General features: G+C 50.6%; 7 protein-coding genes across 7 annotated transcripts; 5 read left to right on the top strand and 2 right to left on the bottom strand.

Moving 5' to 3' along the window:
* The first annotated feature begins 283 nt into the window (after window positions 1-283).
* On the top strand, window positions 284-2,050 carry DEU56DRAFT_230489 (PLC-like phosphodiesterase). Its single transcript, XM_041345189.1, has 10 exons — window positions 284-450; window positions 509-528; window positions 584-662; window positions 711-758; window positions 820-846; window positions 898-1,013; window positions 1,079-1,377; window positions 1,435-1,510; window positions 1,563-1,638; window positions 1,689-2,050. Exons 1-10 carry the CDS (start codon window positions 426-428, stop codon window positions 1,859-1,861), a joined length of 939 nt encoding a protein of 312 aa, XP_041215313.1. The 5' UTR covers window positions 284-425; the 3' UTR covers window positions 1,862-2,050.
* A 126-nt stretch (window positions 2,051-2,176) lies between these two features.
* Window positions 2,177-4,447, top strand: DEU56DRAFT_766573 (uncharacterized protein). The gene has a single exon (XM_041351095.1). The coding sequence runs from the start codon at window positions 2,292-2,294 to the stop codon at window positions 4,200-4,202; it is 1,911 nt and encodes a 636-aa protein (XP_041215312.1). The 5' UTR covers window positions 2,177-2,291; the 3' UTR covers window positions 4,203-4,447.
* On the bottom strand, window positions 4,415-5,930 carry DEU56DRAFT_230434 (uncharacterized protein). The gene is made up of 2 exons (XM_041345188.1): window positions 5,824-5,930; window positions 4,415-5,721 (listed from the first exon to the last, which is right to left on the bottom strand). Exon 2 carries the CDS (start codon window positions 5,683-5,685, stop codon window positions 4,627-4,629), a length of 1,059 nt encoding a protein of 352 aa, XP_041215311.1. The 5' UTR covers window positions 5,686-5,721; window positions 5,824-5,930; the 3' UTR covers window positions 4,415-4,626.
* A 517-nt stretch (window positions 5,931-6,447) lies between these two features.
* On the bottom strand, window positions 6,448-7,099 carry DEU56DRAFT_867782 (G10 protein; the record flags this gene model as incomplete). Its single annotated transcript, XM_041355448.1, has 5 exons — window positions 6,448-6,476; window positions 6,526-6,613; window positions 6,665-6,731; window positions 6,789-6,988; window positions 7,037-7,099. The coding sequence occupies 5 exons, from the start codon at window positions 7,097-7,099 to the stop codon at window positions 6,448-6,450; spliced, it is 447 nt and encodes a 148-aa protein (XP_041215310.1).
* A 1,746-nt stretch (window positions 7,100-8,845) lies between these two features.
* DEU56DRAFT_690193 (uncharacterized protein) lies at window positions 8,846-9,393 on the top strand (the record flags this gene model as incomplete). Its single annotated transcript, XM_041347112.1, has 3 exons — window positions 8,846-9,016; window positions 9,079-9,192; window positions 9,247-9,393. Coding segments are annotated over 3 exons (432 nt in total), but the record flags the coding sequence as incomplete, so codon positions are not given.
* Window positions 9,394-11,696: 2,303 nt separating this feature from the next.
* Window positions 11,697-13,594, top strand: DEU56DRAFT_897328 (uncharacterized protein; the record flags this gene model as incomplete). Its single annotated transcript, XM_041356442.1, has 6 exons — window positions 11,697-11,722; window positions 11,763-11,772; window positions 11,925-12,014; window positions 12,122-12,153; window positions 12,186-13,294; window positions 13,371-13,594. 6 exons carry the CDS (start codon window positions 11,697-11,699, stop codon window positions 13,592-13,594), a joined length of 1,491 nt encoding a protein of 496 aa, XP_041215308.1.
* A 2,629-nt stretch (window positions 13,595-16,223) lies between these two features.
* DEU56DRAFT_230333 (uncharacterized protein) lies at window positions 16,224-20,348 on the top strand. The gene is made up of 3 exons (XM_041345187.1): window positions 16,224-17,482; window positions 17,535-19,406; window positions 19,459-20,348. Exons 1-3 carry the CDS (start codon window positions 16,544-16,546, stop codon window positions 20,092-20,094), a joined length of 3,447 nt encoding a protein of 1,148 aa, XP_041215307.1. The 5' UTR covers window positions 16,224-16,543; the 3' UTR covers window positions 20,095-20,348.
* Window positions 20,349-20,394: the final 46 nt, after the last annotated feature.

The raw sequence follows: 20,394 nt of genomic DNA, 5'->3' as shown, positions 1-20,394 counted from the left end.
TGCTGCTTCATGCCCCTAGCAGTTGTGACTCGGGGTTCTCCGGCTTACCGGTCGGTCATTAAATTACAGAATTTACATCAGCTAATCATAAATTTCCCCAGATATCCCCGACAATGTTGTCTTACCTACGTCATGTTGTAACAGATCTAGAATGTTACACGGTCACAGCAATATGTCGGGATTGGCCATCGGTAGAGTTCACTGAGCGCCATCAAGCGTAAAAGCTCCTGGAACAGGTAACACTGGATCATCACCGCCCCGATTGCCCGACTTTCGCTTGGGTAACAGTTCGTTTCCCAGCCACACAAAAGTTTTGAATTTGCTATAACTTAAAACAGTTGCCTTTAAACCCACTCTCCTTTCCTCTCTCGCTTCCTGGATCCCCGTCTTATACCCCGTCTCTAGTCCTTGCGTGCAGTTCAAACATGACAGCCACCAAAGTTCTTCCAGGTAATATCATTCATCATGACAGTTGTACAATGAAGTCAGACTAACAATAATACTCCAGAATGCTGGGGTCATCGAGGAGTGAGTTGAACCAGGTTGAACCATGGCCATATGATCACTAAGCCACTGCTCGTAGGCTTCAGCAGCTTTTCCAGAGAACACCATCGCCAGCTTTGAAGCTGCTATCAATGATGGGGCAGACGGCATCGAGAGCGGTATTTAGTAACTCTGGCCCGTGTCAGTCTCCATAACCTGTATCCCAGACGTTCATGTATCGTTGGACGGTGTCGTCGTAATGTTCCACGACCCGAGTATGTTGAATTTTTCCCTATTTTTCCGATTCGCCCATCTGATGCTGCGTGCGTTCTACAGACCTTGAGAGGACTACCGGATCAGAAGGTCGTTAGCTTTCATCACAATGCACGTTCGTGGTTTGACCAATGAGTTCAGGCTTAATTAGGGAACGGCATTGGTACGGCAAAGACGGAATGGAACACCTCCTGACTATCAAACAACCTCGACAAAGTATCCCCACGTTCGCGCAGACTATCGCTCTTTTGATGAAAGTAAGTCCCATCGTATTCACGGCACCATGCGTTCACCATATTGTTTTTGCCCACGTTCTTTGTAGCCCGAGAACCAGCATGTCAAGTTTAACGTTGACGTCAAGGTTCACAATGATCCAGACCGCCTCTTCTCACTCATGCATGATATTATGTCAACGCAGCCTGATTGGCAAACGAAGTTGGCTCCCAGGATTCTGCTGGGCCTTTGGCATCCGCGTTTCGTGGCTTTTGCGAAAGTGAGATTACCGTATTGCAGGCGCTCATACATTGGTAAAAGCCTTTTAATCGCACGGACATATTTCTGGGATGGCGTGGAGGTGTTTTCAATGTCGTTCGCCTCTTTGACCACATATGATGGCCAGAAGTAAGTTTCATTTTTTGGTGTCTCAGTGGCGGTGCCATGACGGACGGCATGGCAAAGGTTCCGAAATGAGTGCAAAGCTGCGGGCAAGAAGGTTATGGTGTGGACGGTAAACGAGCCGGAGCACATGATGGAGGTCGGTGGCTTCACTCTTATACCGCTACCTCTAGTCTCAATTTCCGATGCAGGCTGTACGATGGGGCATTGATGCCATTATTACGGACGTGACGAAGAAGTGGCTCGCACTGCGTGCCGCTCTTCAAGGTGGGAGACTCATTTGATTGGCATTGACAAGTTACTCACCGTGTTATTAGCCGATTACGACTCTATCTTATCGCAGTACAGCCGATGGTTCCTCTGGACGACCTGGAAGTTTTATCATCCCCCTATCTTGACGAATAGAGTCGCAAGAATGTACCTCGAAAGTGTTGCAGGTCCCTTTGACGATTTTGCACCACCCGAGGTGTCTGCACCTGCAGTGGCATGAAGGATTCTCGGATATTGGTGGCATTATCATTTACCATTTACGATGTCCGCGTTTAACGGACCTCAAGATATTGGTTACACACAGTTACACACTTACTGAGATATTTTGTTCCCCATGGCAGACGATAAGTAGCAATGTCAGAAATATAAGGAACGACTGTCTTCATTCCTACGGGAGACTAGCAATGGCACCTGGTAGCATGCTTGTTTCATCACGTCAAATGAGATTGCTGTGTTAATTGTGACTCGACGGGCCGAATATGGCGAATGACCACATGCAGTAGAGGGTCATGGTTAAACGTTGTTACGTTTTCGCTGACCGATTGCTAAACTTGCCCCTCTGCTTTGATTCCACTTCTCACCCGGCTCCGTCAGGCGCCATTGATTGCGCGTCCCTATCATAATATTTATCATCCTAGTTGCCTGTAGTCATGAACTCATCTATTAACCACCAACACCAGTTTCGCAGAACGCACAAAAAGCGTTCCTCGTTTTCAAGACTGTCGTCAGACACAGTGCAGACTCTCCCAGAGTACTCGGCTCCGCTCAATTGGAGTAGTAAAACATTCAGTTCGGCGCTTTCGGAGGGCACCGAGTCAGATAGGCCACCCGACTACCCTGACAGCGAAGAGGCAGACACGGAGGAGCAAGCTGTAGCCTACGCGCCACAACGTTTTCACCCCAATTTGCCCCGACGCACAGCACCTTATACACGCAGACGCAAACGCCAGTCCGTCACACTGCCAGCAGCCGACCCGTTCCTCGACGCGCTGCTTGAGCGCAGTGTACATGCCCTCGAGATGTCAAATGCTCTCATGCAGAGCTCAATCTCCACCCAATCCAGTCTTTCGACGTTGCTTTCGTCCGACATCGGACCGGACCGTTCTCTCGAGGTTCGTGCCAGGAACCTTTCAACGCGAATCAGATTGAACAGCGGTGTGCATGGGACATGGATGGCACATCTGGAAGAGATATCGAAAGGTGTGGATGGACTGTTTGACGAAGAGGTTAGGGACATCAGTCCAGTCAAGCCAGATGAAGCTGCGATTAGCCAAAGTCTCCCAACATCAAATATCAGAGATTTGCGGAATAGGAGGAGACCGTCACTACTGGAGCTCAATGGCTCGAGCTCGAGTTCATCACAGCTTCAATTCTCGCTCCCGAAACGTGATTTGCTCGTGGCGCCTGCCCCTAGGGCGCTCACCCAGTATGTCGAATCAACAGCTGATCCCTGTATGATAACCCTGCCCTCCACCCTGGGGTTACGAGCATCCGCTTCATCGCACTCGGCAGACTGGCAGGATCACACTTTTGTCACACAACAGGAGCTACGGTTCTCACAGTCATTACCTGTGTTATCGGGACAGCCTCAGGAGGTCCCCACTCCAGCATACAATCTCCTCTGCAACATAGTGAAGCGCTCAGAATCAGCTACACCTCCTCCAACTGACACATCGTCTCCTCGTGCCTTCATATCACGACGTGGATCAACAAGCACATGCAGCACTGAACGAGGATCGAAACCGTCTGCTTGCTCGGTACGGAGGCAACAAGCATCCCCTGATCGCAGTCGCAATCGCAAGCCAGAGTCTGCATCACGATCTCGCTCAACAACGCCCAGACAACCCGTGACTCCTCTTCCCCGTGCAATGACTCCACCCATCGAGGAGCTTTCTGCTTCCTCGTCTGATTCATCAGATCTCCCTACTGGCTACCGCACCGTTCAGTCCCTCCGCAAAATCCTTGATGAACAACCATCCTCCACCTCCGTCAACTCCCCCCCTCGAAAACATCCAAAACACACTCGGTCGCCCAATTTCATTGTCACGCCTGCCCCCGCTCCGGTTGCTGGCACATCCACTGCCACTGCTTCCATTTCCCGTCTTTTCACAAAAGGCAGACATTCATCCTCTACGCGTCCCCCTTCCCCACCTACACACTCCTCCCTGAAGGTGCCCTCTGTGCCTCCGACACCTCGTTCATCGCCGAGCATAGGCAGCCTCTCGGATATGTTTGGAAACGGTGTGGCCAAAGTCCTCGGGAGTGATCCCCCTTCAGGTGTATCGACGCCCAAGCGCATCAGCTTTGCGGAGCTCCCAGAGTCCTACGCAAGCTCACGTACAGGGCCTTCGAAAATCAAGGAAAAGCGGAAGAATCGCAGCCGAAAGCGCAAGGGGAAAGACGAAGAAGAGGGGGAGGCACTTGGATGGTTTGAGAGGTTGTTCATTGTGGGGCCTGTGAGCACGTGCTCTGCACGGATCGATGAGCGTCTGGAAGAACGCATGTCACGAGGGTGGGGGACTCGACCTGGAGGTGGGACGTTGGATGATTGGGCGGTATAAAGTTCGTATCGCTCAGAGGATGATGGATCAGTTACGCAAGTGTATATGAATGTGTTTTTATTCCCTTTCTTTGGCTTTGCTTTCATTCTTATTTTGATGACGCTGTCATGACTTTTGTTTGGATTGCTACGTATATTTTTATGTCCAATAGGATCTTTATCATACACTGTTTGGCAGTGTTCACATCATCTATGTTTACTCCGAGTAGCTGAGCGCTGTATCCTTGAACTGTTTCAATATCACATTGACTGGATGGGTCGATCATAAGAAAAGCTGGCATAGGTCATAACAAAAGTACAAAAGGCATATAGTAGCATAAATTGGCAAACATATTCCGTATCGGCAGGCCATCGAAAAAAGTAACGTACAGTGCCCCCTGATTATTTCCAAACTAACACTTCTGATGGATAGTCGCCCCGAATCGCTACAAGAGGGCCCGTCCGTAGGTGACAACAAGGCCACCAATAATCCCCGCAAATGCCATCTGAAGAAACCCGAGACCCGCTGTTCGCAAGGGTTGTTGAACCGCCATTCCACCAGGAATGCTGTACATCGACTGGTCAAAGGTCGTATTGCGCATTACATGCTGTGCGGTCTGATCCACAGTATCGCAGAACGGTGCGTTCTGCATGATTGGAGCTGCTGCGTTGCTTTTGGGAACGCTGAAGTCCACCGAGTTCACCGCCGTGTCCTGGGCGAATGCGCCCGGCATCCTTTGGGAATGCACTGCGTACCGGAGGTCTTCCTCACGGTCACTGAGAATGACCCACACCGTCTCTTGTGATTTCTCACGCGGGATCTTGGCGAGGTGTGCAGGAGGGGCTGTCATCACGCTCAAGAGTTTCCCCTCGCGTTGTGCAGTGCGTTGGACTTTCGGGACGTCTTGACGCGGGACGCGGTACACGCTGTACAGCGGCGTGCCCGCACGGAGGGCCGTGTTAAGGCTGATATCGGTGATAGGCGACTGAGAAAATGGGGACCACTCGCGGGGAGGTGGTGTGTTAGAGTAGTCCGAGATGTATGCATCAGACTGCGGTTCGGGGGATTCCTCCTTGATGGAAAAGTTGGGATAGTGGTACAAAGGGTCCGAACTACCGACCCAGTCGTCATCGGAATAGCTAGGAGTAGGAGAATCCTCCACAGTGAACGGAGAAATGTTTTCCTTCCCTGACTCTCCTTCGGACAGAGGCTCTGTTGGCGTGAGGGACACATAGCTGTGAGTCTTCTCATGCGGTCTCTCACGGGGTGGCGAGACCCAATTAGGGTTTCGCCAGTGCCAGCGGTCGCCAGGTGGCACCTGAAAGCCATGGAACTCGTATGTAGGTGGAGGTGTATCGGGGGACAAAAGTTGCGTTGTACGCTCAGCAGACCCAGGGCAGACGAATATGTTGTTCTTCCGCGTATGACCTGCCATGGTCGACAAACACTTGTGACACATCGGACGCTTCCTTCGTGATGTCACGTTGTTCTGGGCAAAAACCATTGCTGTATGGCGTGTGCTTGAGTGAAGATTGTTCTTCTGTGCATGGTGTGTGAAAAGTAGAATGAAAGGTGATTGCGTTAAATGCAGGCAGTCCATAGTGAGAACCTTGAATACACGTCAAGAGGATACATGACTCACCGGCCGCTGTGTGATTGTTTTGTTGGCAGCGGGAGGCTACAATCCCACCCTTGAGCTTTAAAAAGTTCGCCCAGCACCAACCCCTGCATGACATGACGTTTTGCTGGTGCTTCGCAGAACAAGCCCTTGAATTCAACATGAAGGTCGCGCTGGAGACAGGACTACAAACTTACCAGCGGATGGCAACCTGGAGAAGGCGTTGCATGCCTTCGTTCAATGTTTGTTGAAGTGTACAAGAAGTCCTTGTACTTTGAGTGCCTGCCACAACGTTATGCCAAAATATATGTTCAGAAAATACAAGACGTTTGGCAACCTCACCATGTCCACAATATTATAATGTCCAGATGTTGTGTTCCTGGCTGTTAATCGGGAGAACACCTCAGTGGTGATTGCAAGAATACAAAATATGGATCATATCTAAATAACAAACATTCTGAGCAAAGCCGTTGTTGTATGCAAATGCACGCAATGGACCTCGGGGCGCAGATACTGCGACTATACTTTCTCCATCTGTCCTCCCGATGTACCTCGACTGACAAAGCTTGCGTGGGCGCCTCCGGGGCAAGCATCTGGTTAGGAAATTCTGCTTCCTTGTTGCATGTCTTGATATGGACCTCCCCTGCCCTAGGAGTCTGAGCTGCAGCCGCGGCATCCTAACGAATAGGTCAGTCGCAAGCAAGAAACAGAAATTCAAGCACTCACCACAATGTACACATTCGACAACTGTACCTGACCGCACCTGTGCTTTCGGCACACGACAAATACAGGTAGAGCCTTGATAGTTCATATCCTGGAAAAATGAGTGAGCGATGTCTCAACGAGTTAAGAGATGAGTGAATACCTTGGTCTGGATACATCTGAGGCAGCACAACTTCTCATAACCTGTCTTCTTCCATTTGGCTATTAAGCTGGAGCAATCGATGTTCATTATGCGACAGGGCGTTGGAGACAAACATCTGACTTACTTCGCATCTGCGTATCCCTCCTTCAAGAGCCAGTCGTAAAGCTCCTTCGTGATAGCTTCACGCTTGTAATAGAGCTCATATATGTAACGCGACCGGGTATGTGAGATACGCATAATAGGCCAGAGGGACTCGGCCTTGCGCTTGCCCTCATGAGACTCGTTTTCAGCGTCTCTCATCTTCTTCGCATAATCATCGAGAATCTACAACAAATTCAGAATAAAAACAAGCTGCCGATGATAACTACCTACGCTTTCAATATCTTCAAAGCCTTCCGGAGGCGTCTTCGTCCTTGTTGTGCGTATTCTAGGCATAGTTGGTCACAATGAGGTGAGGCCTACCCGTGAGAACATTTCTCCGACACTTAGTTCTGACAAAGCTTACCACTTTAGGGTCTCTTGTTCTGGTCGTCCTGACTTGTCGACCTTGTACCTTCTCTGATTGCGTCTTGTTACTTTTCTGGCGTCGGTGGCCCATACCAAGCCGCGGTATCGCTTATTTTGCATCAGAAGAAGTCTGACATGCAATCATTCTCCCATGGTCTAGGTCTAATCACGGCTTAAAGACTTGTTAAAGGCCAGTTGCTTGTGTCTCCTTGTCATATGTATACATCATAATGGGCTGATTATGCGTTGCTCTTAGACATGCAGATTCTAGAGTGCTTACGTTTCATGGAACCAGCTTATCGCTGACCGATGATTGGAGTCTCATCGGTCGGACCTCAGGTCGGCAAGGGTGCGTTTTCCCTTCACTCGTCATAATAAGTCTTAAATTATCCTTGTTGTAGAAAGGCGACCCTTCTGACAGCCGACTATCGGCATCTGCTCAGTCCTGAAGACGCGGGGACTACGAATGCGATGAGCACAGACTCTGTCTGTCGGTTTGACCTGTTACCGATATCATCACGCATGTCTAGCAATGGATCCCCGCAAACAACATCCGATATCAAGCAAATATCAAGGTTATTGTACCTGAACCGTAATTTTAGTACGAGTTTCACCGAAACCGGTGTCACTGCATTGTTTCTCCGCCTGCCCTTCCAACCTGATGTTCGTCGCTTCTACATGGAACGAATTCACGAGGCTAGCAACTACCATCGAAAGTACTCAAAGCGGTGTTCTGTGCACTGAGTCTGGCCTCACCTGGGTTCTTTGGGATGCCGGTGACCCACATTGCGCATTGCAGCTGCTCCAGTGGAAGACATGTCAAGGTCATTGCTTTCGGAGTATAGATGCTCCAATTTGGTCTCAAGGTGGCTGTCCGTCCTTGAGATCCTCTGGCTGCGCCTGACCCCATGTGTACAATTCCTTGCTTTACGCCTTCGCATCTCTCGCGAAGGAATCACAATCGACTGCAACACCCTTCTCGGATGTGATGATTCTTTGTACCGGTGTGGTACGGGTATATTGTTGCCCCTATTTGATACTGCAATGCCTCCACTTGTTTTTACCCGATTGCGAACAGGATGTATTACGATTGATGACCTGACGGTGGATATCGCAGCAGGCCAGCGGGCTGCTGATCATCGAGTACACTCCACGTTTGCCGCCTCGCATGGATATATTGCTCGATATTCTGGCTACACGGCCTATGACGTTCATATTCCTTACGACTTCGCTGGAAGTTCGTACTATCTCGTAGTTCTCTACTCATCAAGTCATGTCTGGCTGCAAGGCTGTGGATCCCGTTCATGCTATGCATATTGTATCATCTGAAAAATGCATGCGCTTTGGATATGCTATGGGCTTCTGGACTTCGTCAAACGCACACAACGAAAATTAGTACCGCACAGCTGCCTCGTTTAACTGTCGCTCGTTAGTCAACGTTAACGTTAGTGCACTATGTTTGTTATGTAAGGCGGTGCCAGACACGATGGGTGTGGGAGGCGCGTCCATGAATACACAAGGCCACTTCAACAACGTCGACCACTACATCCATCAGGCAGTGCAACAAACTCACCCCGACCGCGTTGAGGAGTTTTCTGAGTTTTCTGCTCTACTTTCTGACGGGCCTGGCGTTTCGACATATCTGTTGGGCACTTCTTCGGCTCTACTCTCAACATGCCACTCGTCGTTCCTGCCCTCCGTCTGTTCATGGTCTTTATGAATGTGTACGACACGTATAAGACTCTCAAAATACCACCTGGACGCAAGGGCGGTCCCCCTAGCATCAAAGCAATGACTCAGAGAAAGAGGGACCTCAAAGGATGTCTTGCAGTTTGGGTTGTTTGGGTAAGGCATCCCCAATATGCTGTTCGTAGTCTACGTAGCATGCTCATGCTGTTGTGCCGTAGTGCTGTCTTGCAGCATATGAGAGAACGTTTGACCGTTTTATCAGCTTCATCATACCGTTCTACAGCGAAATCAAGTCAGTCACGTTACTGTTTCTCCTGCTGACCCGCGCCAAGGTAGGACGGTGATAACTTCTCCTTACAAGCGAAGCTAACACCTCATTCACGCAGGGGGCTGAACCACTGTACTTACATATTCTGCGCCCACTTATCAAACCATATGTGGACACCCTGGACCCATTGCTTGACCTAGCAAGGGATATTGGAGATTTTCTGTTCGCTCTCTCACAAGTTCCGCTCAATTATGTACTCTCTCTGTGCTCGGGTCTGCCTTGGCACACGGAAGAAAATGAGTCGGCCGCCGATTTCTCCGAAACTCCAAATTCAGGGAGCACGACACGCCCCAGCAATAACTCTAACATACCCATTTTGGCTAAACCATATGCTACTGTGGAGACAAATCCTCAGGTTGCGGACAAGCGATCAGTCGCTGTCCGCAGCGTCTCTGATAATAGGGTGCGACCCAAGCCCCGCCAACCTCCTGTTGATTCCTATGAGAGCATGTCGCTCCGCGTGCGACATTCCAAGTCGTACTCAATGACAACCCTCCCACACTATCCCAACAATACAGTTGGCCGTATTCATGCGCGTCCCGCAACGAGCAATACCAGAAAAGCTGCATATCAGATTTGGTGTCCTCCACCGCCTGCGTACGAAGAGGAACACAGACGAAGCCGTTCATCTGTTGGACGTTCAGAGATAACCAATGTATCTACTCCCAATTTGGTGACCCCTCCACCAGCAGTTGTCGTCAGCGAACCCATTGACGAAGATTGGAGAGGATACCCGGCGTTCCCTTCGGCATACCCACCGACGCCCCTGCCTGCATCTCATTCTCTTCCTGGAACCACACCATCTGGACAGGATCGTTCCATCAGTTCACCTCCTGCTCAAATTACCATAATTTCACTCATTCCTGAGGACACATTGATGAACCACAGCCAGGATTTTGATGTATCGCTCCAGCAAGCGCATGAGCCCGCGAGCCCCAGCTCCAGCAGCTGCTCGAGCGACGCAAGCAGCGGCTTGTTACAGGTTCATCCTCGTATAGATGGGTTCCAATCATCTGTCGGTATGGGCAGCCAGGATGAGAACGAGGATGCGTACACGGATGCCGAAGATGATGACTTTGATGTTACTTTACGGACTCCTTATCGCTCATTCCCGTCGTCAGTGGCATCCCACGCGTCTTCCTCTGTGGCGAGCCTGCCCAGTGCTTTGACCACTAACGATAACGCGTCGTCTCTGCGTACCAGCAACTCATCAGAGTCCAGTCGCTCCTTTCACACATCTGATTCGTCGCATTATGCAGGACAAAAACGCCCATACCCAACTGTAACCATGCCCAGTCGAACTGCGACTGTCGGCGCTATGCCCAGAAATACCACCATACGTGGCAAGGCTACTGCTACTGCCGCATCTTACGAAAACGACCTCGACTCTGGCCCCAGCGAAACTGACGACGACGATGACACTGATAGTGAGGATAGTGACGTAGGAGCAAAGAGGAGAAAAGTTCTCGAGCCTACCCGGCGAAGCACATATCTTCGTCCTACTGCTAAGCCCACTACAAACGTCCGGAAGCCTCCATTGACTACCAGGAACCTCCCAGCATCCGCTCGCGGGAAAGTCAGTGCTCCTGTCCAAAAACCTCGTGCTCGCGGTGGTTTACGCCCTGCACCCCAGACAGTAGGAGTAGCTTCCCGCGAAGATACCTTGCGTGGACAGACACGAAGAGACATATCAAAATTGCCGTCACAAGACACTGGGACCTATCCTCGCACAGGGACCGCACGAAACAAGACTTGATGTCGGTTTCATGACTTTCCAAACTTGATCCAGTCTCTTCCTGAGCTCCCCTTTCATCCACACATGAGAACGATCATCATTCACTGTACACAAAACCATGTTGCTATTACGGTACATACGAATTCCATTGCATGTGAACCATCATTTGAGTATCAGAAGGTCTTTGTCCCGACGCATTTCTTTTGCTGTTTACTAGTAGCGTTTGCATTTGATTGTTGGAACAAACTCTGCTTATGCTGCCAATATGCCCTCTGTTGCTTAACTTATCTAGATCCGTTCACTTCATACGCAAGTGTGTTCAGGTGAATGTAAACCATCGCTAGGATCCGAGCGAGTGTCAATGCAGCCAAGCCAATTCGCCCCTAGTACTATCCACCAAAGACTCGACAACAAATTCTTGCCGGCGTCTCCTCTTTCGCGACCCCCAGTCAAACGCTCAAAATACATCCCATGCGCGGTATCCATTGGTAAAGCATTTTATGAAACTTGCCTGCAGGCAGTCGTCATATGCATCTAATACATATACTGACTCGTTCCAGCCCTCTACCTCAATGAGTTTACCCAATTGATTTGCACTGCATGCCCATGGTCGCACCGGAATTCGAGACTTCTGATTTCTCACTCTGTTGAGTTTATCGTGCTACAAAAATAATTCAAGACGGACCGCCACGCAAACGCGGTAGCCTCGAGGCGAGAGTCATTGCAACGTTCGAAACGAATGCCGTCGGTGGGTGATCTGACGCGGCGCCTACATGCGCCCACAAATCGTTGGTGTACGGTAAATATTTCCCAGCCGCAAATCATAAATTGGTCCGCAGCACAGCACAAGTGAGTCCTCTACGTCAGTAAGGCTGCTGCACAGCGATGTAAGCATCTCGTCGCTTAGGTCTCTATAAACGGTCCCACTAATGTGCGATAATGTTTACTGACCACGTTTTTTCCTGCACGCGCACCTCGGAATAACGTACTCATGCACTCAGTGCTTCGGTAGCGGGCTGTACTTGGACAAACTTCGTTATAAGGCCTTGCGCGAATCAAATCAAATGGTCCTGAGACTCCCCTTCACGAAGGTCCGCAAACTCTTTGGTGCTTCACATCTCTTCCCTTTCATATTTCTATTTCGCGATACCTGAGCACCTCATGGACGTCCGTGAAAATGGTCTGGGTCGCGTCATAGGTTGTGAACTCCGGTGTATACCACCGAGATTCGTAAGTCATTTAAGATTTAATTTTGTTCTCAGAAAGTCTAATAGTCCATCTAAACAGCTCGAAGCATGTTGGGGACTGAAATGGTGCCCAAAATTTTATGCTCGAGGACCAAGTGATTATGACATTGGGGTGTTGACTCCGGATGGAAAATATGGCTCCTTAAAGATTGGTGGCCCTCCACCCATGGAGCATGGAGTTCGGGTTGGCATTGAAATCGTAAATCCGTCTACGAGCCTGTTCAGCACCATCCACGAGGCTGATGGTCAGCTTGGATTCAGGAGACGCGAACTGCCTTCTTCACCATCTTCGCACTTCAGCGTGACCACGCCTCCCGTGTCTATCGCGCACGAGAGAACGCAAGATCGACCTGATTTGATGTGTTTTGATGTCACTCCCGCTCATTCCTCGTTGTCTCTGATTGCGCCAGGAAGAATGGAGGGGGCGCTGCCCATACACTCAGAGCCCTATACATCAGAGCTCTCATATGCTCTGCTTCCGGGACCTTCCCCGCACTCGTCGCAGAGCTGTGGTGCCCCAACAGTTGGGACGCCCCAGCATTTACATTATCTAAGCCCACAAATTCCGCCTGCTGTATCGCAGGATCCAGATGGCCTGCTGTATAGCGTAGCGCCGGAGGATGGCGCCTCTCTAGAGCGCTTGGCCTCGGCTACGGCAGATGCGCAGGCGTATCTACCCCCAAATACCATCAACATCCATTCCACTCCACAGGTTTATGTCATGACTACTATGCAAACCCCGCAAGCGGCTTTGCTAGATTCATGGAACAACCTCGATTTCTCCCCTGGGTCGGCGACCCCAATGACATGTTCAACGTCGTTCAGCACTGACTCCAGTTTGATTGGAGAATTCGAGCAGTATCACGGCCCGGGGGTTGCAACTCCGATGACATGTTCAACGTCGTTCAGCGCTGACTCCAGTTTGATTGGAGAATTCGAGCAGCATCATGGCCCGGGAGTTGCAACTCCGATGACCGAGTTAATGGGGATGGACATGGAAAATTCTCCACAATCCAATCGCCAGGCAGAGGCAGCGATGACGGACGAGTACTGGCGGCTGAGTCGGACTCTCTCTCGTTCCTCACCGATGCATTACTCGAGAGGGTTATCTCCTATCGATATGAGTGTGTATCAACTACCAGGCGCAAGCGAAAGAGAGGAGACTACATATAATCTGGCCGACACCTTTCTCTTTTCCAGTGCTTTTCATGGCACCTTCGCTTGCTGAAGCGACTAGGCAGCTACTCATGCTGCTGTTCAACGCATTCGATGCTTCTATTTCTGCTATTTCCAATTATCTGGCACACACGACGTACCCTCAAGGTGCTGCGCCACGTTGTGTCCTCACACACTTGTTCAATGGGCATGGCTGGCCATGCACGTCCGTCAGTCCCTGGACACAATCAAAACAAAACGACCCTTGAGGGCGGTAGTGTTGCAAGATGGGTGCGAGTTTATAATCATTTAATACAAGTACATAATACCCTGTACACTGTGACATATGAATACCCTTATAATGTACATGTTAGTAGCATTATTGTTATATAAACGCCGTTGCTTTCGATTGATCAACTTTAGCATGCAATATTCAATGTGAAGATCGACATCAAATCGACATCCTTACATATTGACATCCTTGACAGGCCATGCCATCATGATGTACACCAGCTGCTTGTTCGGCGTCTACAGCAGAGCTGCGTGGAAATTTCAAATCCAGCATGCATGGACTTCTAGAAGCCGCGACTGGACTTACTACATTAGCCATTTTCAAGTTACCTCTCGGTACATAGACCGCAACCGACCATGTCCCACACGCTACCAGAGCAGTCGGGTGTAAATCCTGAAGTACCTCCTCCAGCATATTCTGTCCATCCGCATAACTCGGGACCTTCAGGGCCAGTGCAATCACCAAATTCTCCTCATGAACGGATACCCGGAGCTTACCGCGCTCAGTCACTTTTCAGCGCAAATGCTCCACCATCGTTTATACCACCACCACATTTTGGGCCAACTCCTCTATTACACTCTGACCCTACAATAGGACTGCTGCCATATTATGACTTGCGCTCTCCGTATGCCATCGCAGAAGCGACGTCGCGCGCACGATGGCGTTTCATTTGTTCTTCTCTGTGGGCGGCCAGTATCGTTATCTGGCTGCTCGCGGTTGGTGCATTCAGGGTACTGCGAGATATATGACCGCTTGGAGTGCATGTGGGCGACACTGTAGTAAGTAGGTCACCACCCTAATTGTTGTCTGCTTAGTCGCAGGAATTTCAGCTTTTCCGTATGAACTTCGCATGAACGATATATTGGCCGGCACGCATAGGTATGATTCGTGGTTCCGTCCATGCTTTACTGTCTTGTTCACACAAACGCTGATCCTCATCCTCGCTTTTTGCAGATGCTCCATGTAAACATAATGTATCTTGTACAATACCCATGGCAATTTTTCAAGGTGCAAAGCACTTCTGGTCTTTGGCGACGGCGTTTTCCCGAAAGTGGACTCATAGCTTTCACATCCAAAATGACACATTTTAGCCGCGTCTCTACAGTGATCCTTATGATCCACACAAATCCCCCGGGGATGTCTGGCTGGCTTGCCACCCTCGATTATTCGGAGTGTTGTTAGAACGCTGCACCTTGACGTTCCACAAATATACTCTCAATCACAACCATATCCCCCTTTTCAAAAAATCGTGGAACTCACTCAAAGTACCCCGGAACAATGCAGATCTCCGGTTCTCTATTATAACATTTGTGTCAACGACCAGTACCCGACCTTAATTTGTGCGACACATTGTTGCGCAAGGTCTAATTTCAAAGTGAGTGTCATCACGGCGCGTCCGGCAGCTATTTAATTCGGCCAGAACGATTGGGGGGACAGGACAGGACTCATGGGAGGGTGGCGGGGACAACGGTTTACATCCAAAATGAACTCAAGTAGCATGAGCACGGCATGTTTGCTAGGAGCACGACTTCCAGCTGCTGTTTACGGGCCGCAGCATGAACCGATAAATTACATGCATCAAGCTTCAGACACCTTGCGATTCGTTGTGTGAAAATAATAATAGATAATCCAGATGATCGGCAGTTTTATGAGGTGAAATGTATGTACCACAGAATCTAATGTTCGTTTGTTGCAGTAGTTGCTGTATATTAAAACCCGTCGATGTTTGGCGAGCAACGGCATGCTGGCAGGGACGCTGCAGCAAACGCCTACAAGCGCTCCGCTGAGCGCATGGTTACGGGCGCCGACGCTCGAAGATGAAGGGAATATCTGAATTTTATAATAATAGTTTACGAGGAAATAAAATGTTCCTTCTGATGAATCGTCACAGTTGACTACATCCGCATACAGCTAGATTCAATTTTGACCCTTTGGTCGAGGACTTCGTGGGGTGGTGTTGCCAAACGACACCCACCTTTCCGCCAGACGACCAATCAAGGGAATTGCCTCTTGTCCACGACTTGCCTCAACCTCAACAATTTGGAAGGTTGTCTGCTCAACAGTATTGTTTGCGCGATGTCAGAGCTAAGACATTGTCAATCATCCCTCATTATCCTCTCCCTCCTGTCTCACTCCTCCAAAACTACAAAACCGGAGTTATTTGTGCCAGGAGATGGTCTGTGCGTTTGTTGAATGGAGGGTGTGTGCGTGCGAAAGAAATAAGGTTACGGTCTGTGCGTGGGAGCATTTGTGACTTTTGTGACCCAAATAATTGGTGTTGTTAATTTTCTTCGGTTTGAATTCTGGGTCGGCCCCGCGCGCTTCCTTTTGTTCCTTCACACTTTGACAACCTCGATCGCACCTTCCACGTCGATAACCACAGCGACAAGACGCCCTTCCTCACCGTCCACGGCGACGACCACCTTCTCCGCTCGTCGTCTGTCACCTTTTCGTGCGCTTCATTTGCTGTCGCTTCGTTGCCCGCTCAGTGTCGACCTCTCTTATTTATCTACTCCCACGCGTCGCGCACGTCGACCGCTGTTGCTCATCGCTGTCACGTTCATCGCCGACGCTATCCACCCTCACTCCATCATTCGCAATTACTCATAGCCCATATACACACATCTTTGCCAGTTTGTTTTTCGATTGTAGCCATATCAGCAATCACCGTCTCGCGCTACCTCCCACGATCGTCCGTACCACGTTCATAACATTCTACGGCTGTTGATGTCCAATTTCTAGTCTTAGCCATCCCACATACTTGTCTGTAATCTCCCCCACGCACCATCTTACCAATCTGGCGTCCATAGCTTCCACTCCTCCGCCCATCCAAAGGCTCGAAGAAGACCTCATTAATCGTTCGTTGCTTGATTCTCTCGAAGCCCAAGGAGACGCAGAACCAATTCATCCATCTCCGCGACCTGCCATGTCTCAGTCAAACTCTAACTCTGGTTCGGGGGTACCGTCTCCCGAAGCCCAGTTTCATATCCCACCTATGACAAGGTCTGATTCCCCCAGCAATTTCGATTTCAATGCCAACCACCACGAGAATGATCGTATACTCCGCACTTCCCTTCTTCAGCAACACATTGATGATAATCATCATCGAAATTCGGAGTCATTGTTCTCTCATGGCGGAGTTCAATCCATGTATAACACTTCCAATAATTTCCATCTCCTTCCCGAGTACCTTTCAGACGACACCTCCCTCAAGCAGAGTCTCGCAGGGAGCAAGTCTCCAAACGACTTTGGCGCTGGGTCGTTGAGGTCGTCTCTGAGCGTCTATAACGGAATCAGTAGTGGCAACACTTCTAGTTCTGGTGCCACTGGCACGTACCGCCTGCGGCAATCAGATGGTCTCCCCTCACAACCTTATTCAAATACGCACGAGGTATTCGGGTCTCACCAGCCCTTAAATTTGCAGCACCAGCTCTCCCAGCAATCTCAACAGGGCGCTTCAAGGTCTGCCGCGTTCGAGTCACGTAGCGGGTATGACTTCGGGGCCGGCTCTCCGCTGGGGGGCGGCAAGGTCTCTCAACAATTTTCCTCCTTGGATCCATTCCTCCAAGCGCATTCGTCTAAGGGCCAACACCAATCACAGGTCCACGACGCGTATCATCCGCTGCCACATAGTAACTCTGCTTCTCAAATGCCTTACCTGAATGGGATGCACCTTCAGAGCCAGACGCCTTATGGTCCCCACTTGCAATCTAATGGCGGCACCGTAGGGGTTCCAGCAAGCAATGCAAGGCCCATGGGTAGCGTTGGGCAGCTCAATGTAAATGTTGAGTCGCAGAGTGTTAACAATGGACTACCAGAAGAGATCTCGACGATTTTTGTGGTTGGATTTCCTGATGACATGCAGGTATGTACTGTGCTTTTGTGACGTCTCACAACTTCTGACAACTTCTATGTAGGAACGCGAGTTCCAGAATATGTTTACCTTCTCCTCCGGCTTTGAAGCCGCGACCCTCAAGATACCAAACAAGGAGTACACAGCATACGGGTCGGTCGGTGGAACGACGTCGACTACACCGTCCGGTCTCCCTCTTCGTGGAGGTGCCTATGCCGGTTATTTGGGCTCCGGCTCCAATGATCCGTACAATGTCGTCACTGTCAATCAAGGAGGGGTTGTGATTGATAATGGACGAGATGGCCCAACAACCTCCTGGCCACCCCTCACCATGCCGCTAGATGAGCCTTCGCACTTCCAAGTGGGACAAGGGCTGGGTGGGCAGCCACCCCGAAAGCAGATCATAGGTTTTGCCAAGTTTCGCACTCGTCAGGAGGCGCTCGAAGCAAGAGACCTGCTTCAGGGCCGCCGCGTCGACATCGAGAAAGGTGCAATTCTGAAGGCCGAAATGGCTAAGAAGAACTTGCACACCAAGCGAGGCGTTGGCATGGGTGCCACGACGTCTGGAAGTGGCGGAAGTGTTTCTCTTGGTAATGGTATGGGGAACATCGGAGGCTTGAGTGGAAGCGGAGGCATGGGATCAATTAGCGGTCTTGGAAGCAATGCTGATATCATCGCCAATCTCGCTGGCCTGAGCCTTAACAGCAATCTCAATTTGAACAATCTGGCTGCGCTTACCGGCAACAACTCTGATCTCCTCTCTCCGCGCGAAAGGGAACTAAACGCAGCGGGACTGGGCGGGCCTGGCTGGCGCGAGGGAAGGCTCGGGGACAGCAGTGAGGATGAGCGGGAGAGCAACATCCGTGACAGGCGCAGGGAGGCACTTGGCCTTGGACTTGGTTTGATGCGCGGTGCTCGTGAACGCGCTCAGGCTGATGAAGAAGAGAGGGTCAGGCGCAGCAAGGACCTCAAGCAGTTCCATACTGACGCTCCTAGAATGCTGCCTGGAAACACCCCCGCTTTCGAAGCTTTCCATTCGGTTTCCGCGCCCGCTTTGTCCCGTCATTCACAGAGCGGTCTACTTTCTCCTGCGGGTGGGTCAATGTCCATTTCTGGGCTCACAGAAGGTGGAAGTAGCGGTCCAAGCCCGCTTATGGGAAACGGATATGGCAACATCATCGCTCAGACTGGTCGGGATGGCTCGAGCAATATCACCCCTGATAACAACGGTCCCCGTGAGTCCCGAAGCATCGGACCTTGGGATGCGCCTTCTCCGCGTGAGAGAGAGGGATCCGGTATTCCCCAAACCCTTTCATCACTGTATGCAGCTCGGAAGTCTATGATGCCAGTTCGGCCTCCATCGCCTCAGGACGAGTCTCCTCCTCATTCTCACGCAGCCTTTTCACCAAGTGATGAGGACGATATGATGCTTCCACCGCACCGTTCTGGCGCGTTGCGCTCGCTTTATCCCCTATCTTCCCAGTTGGACGAGGCTTTACACCTGCAGAACCAGTCTCACCCGATACCTAGCAGTGCTACTTCGAGCTCCGCCGGAGGGTTTGAGGGCGACAGGCCGGTCCTCCTCGCAGTTAGCACCAGCGCACAACCGAGTTCGGGGAGTGCTGGTATCGGCTCACCTCAACTTCCATCACCCGCTTCTCAGTCGGGGTCAGCAAGCTCGTCTGCTGGCATGAATGGAGGTGGCAGTGCAACAAGTGCGGGGAACGCTGTCGGAGCAGGCCCAAGGAATGTTGTTGTCGACCAGAATCCGCCTATCAATACATTGTACGTGGGCAACCTTCCTACAGGGTCCGTTGGCAGTGGGTACCCTGCAGGGTTTCTGGAGGACAGCCTGAGGGAACTTTTTTCTCGGCGTCCGGGGTATAGGAAGTTGTGCTTCAGGCAAAAGAGCAATGGTCCAATGTGCTTCGTTGAGGTAAGTGCTTACTTATGTTCAGGGTACAATGGCTTATTTGAGACCTGCACAGTTCGACGATGTGCATTATGCCACGAAAGCTCTCAATGAACTGTATGGTAATACTCTCGGTGGCATCGTCAAGAATGGTGGCATCCGTTTGTCATACAGCAAGAACCCATTGGGCGTACGCACGCCAACCAGTGCTGGTACCGGCGCATCCTTGCTTCAACAACAGCAAGGCAACGCTCACTCTGGTTCCCCTTTCCCCCCTGAGTCATTCCAAGTCCGTCACCCCTTCGATGTCGATGCGTCTATGGGGATAAGGCGCGAAAGCTCAAACGCAACATCACTGTCTGGGGCGTATGGCTACTCAAGATCACCGCCCCCTCCACGGTTCTTCTCTCCTCCACCGTCATCCACGAACTTCGGTATGGCGCCCACACCGTCCGTTGGCAATGCGACCGCCTTCCCTCGTGGCTCGCAAGCCTTTGGGCTGCCTTCACCGAATGGAGCACCTTCAACTTTCTCGCCATTCGGTCTGCCACTTTCGTCACCTCGTTCGCGCGCGAATGGTCTCCCTCCTTCGCATTCTTTGATACCCGATCAGAGCTCAGAAGGCTCCCTGGCTCATGATCACCCGCATCATTTCCCGCATCGCGCTTTGTCGCCTTCATCGACCACACTAGAGGCCGCTAGGGCCGGTTAAAGGGACGAACTTAAATTCCCTCGTATTCTCACAGTCCGCATGCAAGCATCTACAGCACGAATCTGCAAGTTATATATATATCTGTACTTACCACTCCACGACATGATTGACATCCCTCCATTTCTCATCGATCGCATGGTTTCTCTTTCGGACTGTCAACTTCGCCGTCGCCTCCATTTTTTATTTTTTCCCCGTTTCGCAACCATTAATCGCAATCCTCCATCCTACATACTCACAATCTGGCTGTTTTCTTCTTCGTCTCTGCGTTCGTATCATTCGCTCCCACAGATTCAACTATCC

Source organism: Suillus clintonianus (assembly GCF_016758775.1).
Source record: "Suillus clintonianus strain FC179 chromosome Unknown DEU56scaffold_2, whole genome shotgun sequence".
Taxonomy (NCBI): domain Eukaryota; kingdom Fungi; phylum Basidiomycota; class Agaricomycetes; order Boletales; family Suillaceae; genus Suillus; species Suillus clintonianus.
The sequence above is the reverse complement of the archived record's forward strand: the minus strand, read 5'-3'. Positions and strand labels throughout refer to the sequence as shown.